Source organism: Centropristis striata, chromosome 5 (assembly GCF_030273125.1).
Source record: "Centropristis striata isolate RG_2023a ecotype Rhode Island chromosome 5, C.striata_1.0, whole genome shotgun sequence".
NCBI classification, from domain to species: Eukaryota; Metazoa; Chordata; class Actinopteri; order Perciformes; family Serranidae; genus Centropristis; species Centropristis striata.
The window spans coordinates 20,359,344-20,370,540 of NC_081521.1; the positions used below are offsets into that span (position 1 = coordinate 20,359,344).

The 11,197-nt window shown below is 38.8% G+C and overlaps 1 protein-coding gene across 1 annotated transcript; it reads left to right on the plus strand.

The window, feature by feature from the left end:
• Positions 1–286: 286 nt before the first annotated feature.
• On the plus strand, positions 287–9,254 carry troap (trophinin associated protein). The gene is made up of 14 exons (XM_059333028.1): positions 287–552; positions 1,171–1,257; positions 2,111–2,348; positions 2,434–2,929; positions 3,830–3,948; positions 4,138–4,189; positions 5,137–5,282; positions 5,372–5,417; positions 5,505–5,587; positions 5,671–5,757; positions 6,975–7,082; positions 7,184–7,454; positions 7,949–8,151; positions 8,729–9,254. Exons 1-14 carry the CDS (start codon positions 287–289, stop codon positions 8,786–8,788), a joined length of 2,262 nt encoding a protein of 753 aa, XP_059189011.1. The 3' UTR covers positions 8,789–9,254.
• The last annotated feature ends 1,943 nt before the right edge of the window (positions 9,255–11,197 follow it).

Consider the following 11,197-nt stretch of genomic DNA (forward strand, 5'->3'; position numbering starts at 1 on the left):
TTGTTTGTTGCACATAACGATGAGTTGGGCCTTTTTTTCTTGTTAGTATTTAGTGGTGTATTTAGTTCATTATTAAGAAGTGTTGTTTGATTATTCTAGAGGTTTGTTTTAATTTTTAATCATGTTTTCTTTTATTTATTTATTTAATCATGTTTCTGCTAGTTATTTGTTAAGTGCATTTCGTTTTTTGCATAATAAGTACTCTATTTTCTTTTATTTTGTCATTAAAAAATTCCAGCCGCGGCAAAAGTCAATCACGTGGTTAAACAACTTTCGCGTCGTTACCATGGAGCTGTTTATGAACCTCCGTCGCTCATTGGTGGACGACATTGTCACGACCAAAGCGCGACCAGTCATTGGCTGGTACGGCTTTCCATCGCGACCAATAGCGAAGCCCGCTTTTTACAAACTGCTGCGAGTCCAGGAAGTTGACAGGCCACTGCGGAGTGAAAGGACACAACAAGGGATCTTTAAAAACCTCCACAAAACGCTCGGAAGCACCAAACATTTTGGAGTTTGTTGTGTCAGAATTACTTTATCGAAAGCACAGAAGTAAGAAACGGTGGTTCTTTAATATTCTTAAAGTACGTAACGTTTGTAATAAACGTCTTTAGGTGCGTTTGTAGCATGTGCTAACCAGAAAAGACATTTAGTTAGCCTTCTGCTCGAGTTAAAGCTAATCTGTACTTATTTTAATGTTGGCTATTGGCGTGGGCCGATTTAGCTTCTATTAAGGTATAAATTAAGTAATAATTTAATGCCTGGTGCTTGTTGTTGACTGCTATTGATGGCGACGGCTTTGACTTGCTTGCTTTTGTTGCTTGTTATTTTTAGGGCAGTTAAAACTAAATGTTGCATGTCTTTTTCTGAACTTATACAAAGTTCTCTATTAGCCCTTGTAGTGTTTAATAATTGCTGATTTATCCTCTAATTAGTTTAGTTATTGCCCTAATATTCTCATTTTGTGTCTTTTATGTAATATATTCTACCTTTCTTGACTTGTTTGTTTTTGTTGCTTGTTATTTTTAGATAAGGAGGTAAACCCTAATTGCTTAAACTAAATGGTGCATGTATACAGTTTGCATTTAGCCTTAATAGTGTTAATGCAGCCTTTAAACTGTTTCGTTGGTCCTTCATTTGTCTTATCCCCATTTGTTCTTTCTCCTCCAGTTACTTTTCACACCCTGCTGTCATGATGAACTCCTCTTCAGTCCTCCGTCAGCAAAGTCCGAACAAAATCCGCAGTGACTTCATGAGGTAAGTCAGTTAAAGCCTTTTTTTCTTCTTTTTTTTTAAACTTGATTTTCTCAATACACAATATTCACATACAAAATTTCAAGGGACAATGTGCAGTGAAATGCTTAAATACCTCTCCAGCTATTCATGAGTGATTGATGAAGACAAAAGCATATCAAGAAACATATCCAACCTTTCAACCAACATAAACAAGTGCAACTATGTAAAAAGTGCAAGAGTGAATAGAGTAATATGGGGGATTAAGTGTCAGTCTTGTTCAGTCTGTTATTGAGGTGACTGGGATGTCTGGTGCTCGTCTTGGCTCCTATTCTTCATCATTTTATTGTAGATAATATCCTGCAGATTGGGTAGTGTGGTCCTGATAGTTCTCTCAGCTGAGTGGACCCTACTAAGAAGTTCCTGAGCACCCTGAGTGGGAGTTTAAAGTCCCTCAGTGGTCTAAGATGTTCTGCTGTTTCCTGCTGATGTCCACTATCAGCTCATTGGTCTTTTGTTCTTGATATAAAATCCTCAGAACTTTTTAAGGTGCAGCTTGAAAGTAAAAGCTGGCATTGAATGTCCTTTCATGTGTGTAATCTTGTCCACTTATTATTGGATTAGATAGTTCCTTATAAAAAAAAAAACTTGTGCCTGCTTTAGACTGAATTTATTTCACTTTATTTTATACATTTGTCTTCTATTGTTAAATTAACAAAAAACAGAGAGAAACTGTAAAAGTAAGGCAGCAAAAAAATATTTCAATATTGGTACAAAAACTCCATTACCGCGTGACAATAGTTCTTAAACAAAGACAAACAATGTTTAACTCAAGTTTCTTTTATTGTTTTGTAATTGACTGTATTTCTCCTTCCAGAACCAAGAATGAAAATAACAAGATGCCAGTGCACCCAAAGCCATCCAAACTCCTCTCCACACGTCACCTTTCCGACCAGAATATTGAGAACCGAGAACCTGGAAATGCAGAAACGGGTCGGAAGGCCCCTGTGCGTCCAGCTGTGAGCAGGCTCCCGGTGCTCGCAAAGTCTCTCCGTCTCCAGACTCCATCTGACTTTGGTCAATCTCACTGTCGGTGGGAGGAGAAACCTCTGGCTGTAAGTGGCTCCTTCAGTCCTGCAGATTTAAATGTTTTCTCTTTAATCAGATTAATGTTCTTAATACTTTTTGCTTTTTTTACAGGGCAAAACTAAGAAGAAAAAGCCATGCACCAGGCCTGTACCTTTCAACTTCTCTCAGCCCAAGAGCTCAAGAATGGCCACTGAAAATCAGCCGCCCATTGATGCTCAATCAAGGACTGGAGCTCACGCTGTCCGACCTGATAATTTAAAAAACAAAAACGTGAATGCACAACCTACTAAACATGCAGCTCCGTTTAACTGCAATATGGACTCCACTAAAGCTGCAGCGATGTCTAATGGAAAGGCAACAGAAAACACATCTCAGCAATCAGGACAGTCTGCACCGTCCAGCACATTTAAGACTTCAGTCACTTTCTCCAACCCTTTATCATCCATTCCTAATAAAGACATGTGTCAGAGCAGTGCTGCTGTCATTGCAGAGGCCTGTTTGGATAACATGAGCCTGCTCACTCTCAAAGATCCAGCCAAGCCATCCCAAGCAAGCCAGAACATGCAGCTGACCACGCAGCAGGACAACAACTCTAAAAGCTCAAGTGGTAAGTTAAATGTTTTCCTGTTTTTTGCTTTTGAAGGTTGTCAAAAGTATTTTTTTTTTGGCACCACATGTATAAAACAAAAGCATCTCCATTTGGGGCTATTTTGTCTGTTTTTGAATACTTTACATTCTGCCTTTATGAACCACTTTAAAAATGTTTTCCATGACATGTTGGTATAAATTTTTTCAGCACAACCTCACCTACATGACCTGATAATTATTTTTTCACTTTGACTTACTGCCTCAACATTTTGAAAACAAAAAAATACCTAAAAATGTTTTTTTGTTTTTTTTTGCTTTCAAAATGCAGTCATGCTCAATCAAGAGTTTTACGTGCTGCAGCTATAAACACATTTACAAATATAACATAAGGGGTAAAATGAGGAGATCATGTCGTTCTGAATTTTTATACTAAATATATTTGACCTTATCTCCAGTTTTACTTGGCCTCATCATCATCAAACACAAACTGGCAAACTGGCAAGTTTCAAGCCAGAACTTTAGAGGGAAGCTGACGCTGCTTCGTGACGTCATGGATAAGTCATGTGATTTGAACACACTTATCAGATATTTTATGCAGATCTGCAATAAGATGTTTAGCCAAAGACTGCACAGATGAAACGACAGCCGAGTAAATCAACTCGTCATCCAACCACATGACTGGAGGCACTAGTTTGTTTGACACTAGTTGGACTTTTACTGCTGCAACAACTGCATATCTTCTTCAAGATAAATGTATCTCACCTGCATAACAGCACAATTGTAGCTTATTATTGATTATAAAGCTAGAATCCTTAGTATTTTCATGATTGCCTGCTCTCTTTGGTTAGTCGTGTTAACTGCACTGCTCCTTTAGTTCTCCATGTGAACAGCAGTAAACAGTGTTTCTTGTGTGTTTCAGACAAAGCAGAGAGCTTCCAGTCGGATCATGCGGCTTTGCTCAGTATCCTCCGGAACGAAGGAGTCGGTGCCACAGGTCTGGGATCTGCAACTCCACACTCTAAAGCCTATAACTATCTGGTGAGTTTGTTTTTACTATCCTCTTTTACAGAGTCTTCTACTCCTGACACTTTTACTTTTTTGACAGGCTATTAGTGAGGTTTTCAATGTTTTTTTTTTTGTCTGAATGGTGATTTCAGCTTTATTTTGGTGTCAGAAATATTTCAAATGTGTTCAATAATATTTTTCTGGTGCTTCTCTTGTTTGCAGCCCCAGAGAGTGTCTGTGATGAAGAGCCGACAAAAAACTGGAGCCGCTGCAGGTCAGCATAAGATGGGAAACGTAGCTGAAAATTCAGTGTGTGACCATATCAGATATAAAGAAAGTTGTGTTAAACCCAATCATAATGACTGGGTGACATTACAAGCATTTAACACAAAGCACCATTCGGCTCATCATAATCAGCATATTAACCATAACACAGAAGTTTGTCTTTCAAGAATTCATGATTTTTAGCCAGATGATGTTTTAATTCAACCTGTATGAAACTTAAGAATGATGATACACACATTTATAGACCTAATACATTAAGCATAATCTTGAAAAAAATCACAATTCTTGATTTTTGGACATCAATTTGCATTAGAAAATATCCATCAATGCCAGGACAATTATACGTCCGCAGCTGTCCATAGATTTTGAATAACAAAACAAACTTTATACATTTTAAAAGTGTACACAGAAAGAGCACTGAAAAATATTTCAGGGGTAGACTTGAAAATACCTAGGATCAAAATCAGAGAAAGAGATTTAGAAAAAAGTACAGGGTCATTCTTTTGAGACCTCCATAAATTCTGACATATTCAATCCACCTGGTCCAGAATTTAAAAAACAAATTTTTCTGAATACAGAGAGAGAGACTTGTAGTTAATGACATGTATGGTATGGGAAAGATATCTGTTCACTTCTGCATTGTGGGGGTGTTCAGGAATCAACCATTGCCTTGTGGACACTTTTTTTACAAGCAGATATCAAAATGCATAACATATATACTAACACTCAAAAGTTTGGGGTCACCCAGAAAATGTCTGTTGTTTACCATTTCCTAAATGACTCCAAACTTTGAAAATTTCAAAACTTGAAAATAGTGTGGGATCTTTCATAAACACAATAATATATATATTTTTTTTTAAATCATTATAGTTGTGATTCATTCCCCTAGATGGGTGGACAGGAGGGTGAGTTGTGCTCTTTGTTCCCTTCTTACAGGATCAGTGAAGTCGGTGCAGTTCTCCCCGGACACTGCGGCGATGCAAAGCATCCTGCAGAACGAGGGCGTGAAGGGTGGAGGGCCTGTGTGCGCCACACCCCGAAACTCCATCTGTCCATCAGGCAGAGGCACTTCTATCTACACAGTATGTATACATTAAATCTGTTTCTTTCAATGTCATTGCATTGCTTTTGAAACACAAAGCTTCATTGATAGAGTTGCTCCTTCTCTCAGGCTCAGAGAGTGCCGCTGAGAAAGAATCACGCCGGAGGAGCAGCAGGTAAGATGCAGATTCTTGTTATCTCATAAAAACCTCATGCATCCTGATCTCTCAGTGCTTTTACCCTGACTGCTGTTTGATCCTCAGCAGTCGCACTCAAAGAGACTCCGCTGAAGAAATGGACTCCGCAGAGGGTCCGCGACACCCGGCATCAGCCCATGTCCGCCATGGTCCGTATATGTATTATATGTTCACGCTCTGTCTGTTCAGTACATGGTGTCACTCTCTTATTTCACCATGCTGCTGTTTTCAGAAATGCTATCGGTCAGCACAACAGTCACCGTACGGCGCCACACCTGGACTGTGGAGCTGCAAAACCAACATTCAGCCGCAGCAGGAGGTGAGAGCAGGAGATCATGAGATCATTGACACAAATCTTAATCTGAAGTTTTCTCTTTTCTCTTCTTGTATCGTTTCAGTGAAAATTGGAAAAAAAACATTTACATTTTCCAACATCGTCACAAACAACAACACATTGCGGCCACAAAAATCAAATATCCAACTACTTGTTATGTAACAGACAAAACAATAGAAATGCTCTCTCCCATTTCAATTGACAGCGATGTAGCAAATGCATATATGGAAAGAAAGATAAGTAATACAAAAGAAAATTACAATAACCTCAATTTCGAGAGAAAATGCTATGTTCTTTAAAGGGAAAAAAAATGAATAATAAGTAAATTAATGTCCAGCATTATAACCCAAAACATTAGTTAGCCAGTTTTCCTCATTGCCATCTATCTCTGAGTCTTTAAAATTGCCAATTTTAAAAGTTGGGGCAATAATGCTACACTTCTGTCACTTAAAAGACCTTTTGATGAGTAATAACAAAGAGCTGGCATAAAAATGGATCTCGTGGCTCATTCAATTCAAGATGGCCAACTTCCTGTTGGGTTTAGGGTATTGGTCCAAGAGACTTTTCTGTGCGTCCCTACATGTTACATCTGCCTATCCAATTTTGTTTGTCTAAGTTCAACCTACTTTGGGGGCTAAGTTGAAAACTGCATAAAAAATGTAACTTTCTGTTGCCAGCAGGGGGCGCTATGACAATGTGTCAATACTAATATATTGCTGTGTTCAGGCCTGGACTCTGATCACACATGAGAAATCTGGGCAGATTGGATAATGTATGCTCAAGTTAAAGCAACAAAGTAGAACACACTACTACACACACACAAAAATGTCCTAAATTAACAACAACAAACCAGTTGCCCACGACTTTAGTGCACAAAAATGGATTGAGAAACGGAGACAACGACGCAAAGTCTGCAGTTACACAACAGGGCATGTGAGCTTCGTTCAGCCTTTACCAGAAAGGGATGCCATATTTTCTCAAATTTGTCAGAAGAGTCATGAAGAATAAATCTAGTTTCTCTAGTTTCAAGTTGCATACAACATCTCTAAACCATGCATGTATGTGGTAGGCCAGTATCAAGCAGTGTGCTAGTCATCTAACCAAATATGGAGGTTAATGAAGTGTATCAAGTATCTTGAAATAACAAATAAACAAACTGTACTCTGTGTCACAATTCATAAGACTTTCTTGTTGGTTTGCAGGAGATTGTCCAGAGATTATTTGATGATCAAGAAGATGATGAGAGCACAAACGTGACAGAGAAACATCCTGAGACACGAGCAGAGCAGCTCCCGGTTCATGTCACAGCTGTAAGACGTTCAAACCTCACAGCCACACAGATCCAGCTCAAATTAAGTTCTCATAAACACATTGTAAAATCACTGTTTGGTGTTGTCCCTCACTCTTTCAGACTCAGTCCCACTGTGAAGAGAAGGTGGAGGTGAGCAGAGTCAGCGAAGACGATGAGGAGGAAGAGAAGGAGCAGAGGGTCGGTGGAGGACAGCCGTTCCTCCAGGCAGCACAAAGAGAGTCCGTCATTTTCTTTTCAACGGGGAAAACGTTGTTAAGAGCTCCACGCTTTGAGAAGCAGGAGAGCTCAGCACGTCAGGAGCAGCCAGGACATGAAGAGGTGTCGTCTGTGTCAGTGTGTCCGGTCAAACCTGTTCACAGTCTGCACAGAGGTAACAGAAGATAAGACTTTATTTATCCTGCATTCGGGGAATTCAGTCATCACAGCAGCTTAAAATACAGACAGGGAGTTAAAAAGACTGCTCAAGCAAGTTTGCATATAAGAAAATTACATTATATACATGCATAAATATACATTCATTATAATAATATACATAAAATACTTACATGGCAGCTGTTGAATATTATTAATATTGCACATAGGGTTTTCCCTTAGAGAATTTTGTATTGCAATTTAGTGAAAATAGATTGTTGCATGTTAAATATATATACACAGTATATTATAAAATGGTATGAAACCAGATATATAATATAGAAAGTATATAGTAGATATTTAAATAAGGCATGCTGTACAGCAAATATGTCAAAGTAGAAATTGCGCTATTTAATATGATGCGTATGATAATATGCTGTATATTATAATGTTGCACTACGATGAACAGTAACTACAAATCTTTATTTTAACTCGTAACTTGTTTTGCTGCAGACCTCATCGTTCAGAAGTCTTGTGCTCTGAGTCCTGCGGCTGCGCTGCTGCGGAAGCGCCTTCCTCCTCTGGAGGAGTTCCTGCTGGACGAGGAGGTGGCGTCCTACACCTCAGTGTCCATCCTGGCTGCTCCCGGGTTCCTCCCCCCGCGGCCCCGCTGTGGGAACCCGCTGGCCTCCATGCTGCACTTTGAGGAGTCCTCTGTAAGTACACAGCTGACAGAAGTCAGTCACTGACAAAATGCATCTGAAATGATTCAACAATCAGTTTTTCAACAATAGTGCATGAAAGGACAAATGACCAGCAAGCAGCAGCCTCCGTGTCGGAAAAAAGTTTAATCTTTCTAATGGCCAGCTGGAGTTCTGATTTTATAGACGCCTATGAGAAAATTACCGTACTTCTCACTTGATTTATTACCTCCTAATGCAATTTTTTTTATGTCACAGTGACCATGTCTTGTTCTTTTATATAGTCTATGGTCTTAAATCGCCTGAGCAAAAACATTTTCAAATTGCTATGTTAACTTACTAAATAACCGGTATAGATGGAATATGAAATATGTGACAAAACAGTATATATTACAAAAAACATTGAGACATACTGGGAATCCCCTCTGGGAGCGAGACGTGAACCGTGTTTAACCGTAAGATGCAGACATCAAAAAGGCATCTAAAAACCACGTGACAATGACATCCAACACTGAACAACATGTACATATATATTCTCTGTATAAACACGCAGATCCAGACATTAATATAAAGACTTTGTCTTGTTTTGCAGAGATTTGTTCCGATTGGTTTCGACCTCTCACCCGGCTCTTCTCCACAGCAGGAGAGATGACTTTGCACTACAAATCCAGTATTTGTGTTACTGTGGACATCCAGAGGGGAGACGTTCACTCTGTTGTACTGATGAGACTTTTTTCATGGAACTGATTTTGTTTGTCCGACACTGTTGCTGCCAGTCTTAACACCAGTCCAAAGAACGCTGCTCGTATGATTGTTTTAGAAACCTTATTGTGTTATTAATGCTCTCAGTTGATGCTTTTTAAAAATAAATTAATAAAGGTTATTTCTGTCAAATAATGCATCTTTTAAACTAGAGGCACTGTAGACATTGTAGATGCCTGGTAAAAAAATTGGATTAAATGGAAGAATAAATGTTTTTAAAGGTCAATGAAGACTGTGGACCTGATCAGTGTTACAGCTTTAGCTAACTTCTAGATTAGGAGCACAACAAAACACTTCTTGTGTAAACTGAATATTTTTCATGTATAGTGTTTATAATAAATGTATATTTTACTGTCTGGCTATGACTTGATTTACTTTTTTCAGATTTTCTCCAGGTAATTTTCATCTAAGCTCTGCAAGGCAAGGCAAGTTTATTTATATAGCACAATTCGGACACAGGGACATTCAAAGTGCTTTACAGGGGCAAGATTAAAATACATAAAACACATTAGAAGACATTTAAAAGCGAATAAAAAAAATAAATAAAAAAAAGAATAAAACATTTAAGAGCGAATGAATTAAAATTACAGATTAAAATGGAAACAGAAAAGTCTTCAGACTTGATTTAAAAGAGCTGAGAGTTGCAGCAGACCTCAAGTTCTCTGGGAGTTTGTTCCAGAGATTTGGTGCATAAAAACTAAACGCTGCTTCTCCTTGTTTAGTCCTAACTCTGGGGACTGTAAGTAGACCTGTCCCAGACGACCTAAGGGCTCTGGACGGCTCACAACGTATCAGCAGATCGGTAATATATTTTGGCCCTAGACCATTTAGGGCTTTATAAACAAACATTAATATTTTGAAATCAATTCTTTGAGTGACAGAAAGCCAGTATAAAGACCTCAGAACTGGGGTGATGTGATCCAATTTTTTGGGCCTGGTGAGTACTCGAGCAGCAGCGTTCTGAATTAGCTGAAGCTGTCTGATAGATTTTTTTGGAAGCCCTGCAAGGACACTGTTACAGTAGTCAAGTCTACTAAAGATAAATGCATGGACAAGTTTTTCTTCAGCATTTAAGCTGTAGAGAAGTTCATCTTTTATTGCATGTAACAGGATCTGACAGGTTGTCATGCATTCCTAACTCATCCTCTGTACCAGATGTACAGTTCAAGACTTTTTCTGGAAACATATTGAAAGGTCATGTGACCCACTGTCCTGTTTAGAGAGAGGACCGCAAAGTGCATTGATACAGTACAGTTGACGGGCAGTTCTAATTTAGGCTCCAACAAGCTGTTTCAGGGTGTGGCCTTGTATTTAACTGCAATGTATGCAATCTATAAGTCTTGCAGCTCTATGGAAACAGCAAAATCATTGCTAGAAGTGAGAACTCAAAAGTATTTTTCTGCAGAATAACACAATTATAAAGACATAATTCCTAAAAAATAAAATAGGAATGCAAGTTGAATTTCTTTGACAAAAATGGGGAAAAATGGACTTTATATCACTTTACCAAGTGACATAAATGTTGGGGGAAAAATAAACATGCAATGCATATTGAACTATTTGCTTGTTTCCAGCCTCTCCTGTCCTGTCCGCTCCTCTCCTTTCTGCTCTGTGTAAACAGCCTCTCCTCAGCCCTGTGTAAACAGATTTTCAGTGTATATGAGTCACATGACCATTCATCTCAGCAGAATCAATCATGTCTTCACAGTGTCTCTGAGGAGCAGAATTTAATGTCTTTAACAGGATCTTGTTACTGCAAATGCTTTAATTTAGGTGACATTTCAAATGAGCCATATAGAATAAAAAACTAGAAAATTTCCTCTGGGGAAATTTTGAAAGGGCCACGGGGGCTACTGCCGGTGTGTGTACACTATGATGAGATTCTTCAGAGATTTCAAACTATGCCCTTTAACCTCAAAATGTGTGTGTGTGTTTGTGTTTGTGTGTGTGTGTGTGTGTGTGTGTGTGTGTGTGAGAGAGAAGCATGTATGTGGAGGAGTGTGCGCGCATACGCGCACATTTGTGTGTGTGTGTGTAGCGAAAATCGCATAAAGTTACCTGTGTGTGTGTGTGTGTAATTAAAATCACATAAAGTTACCTGTGTGTGTGTGTGTGTGTGTGTGTGTGTGTGTATAATTAAAATCACATAAAGTTACCTGTGTGTGTGTGTGTGTGTGTGTGTAGCGAAAATCGCATAAAGTTACCTGTGTGTGTAATTAAAATCACAAAGTTACCTGTGTGTACGTGTGTGCGTGTTTGAAGCAGGTGTATGCATGTGTGAGGAGTGTGCGTGCTTACG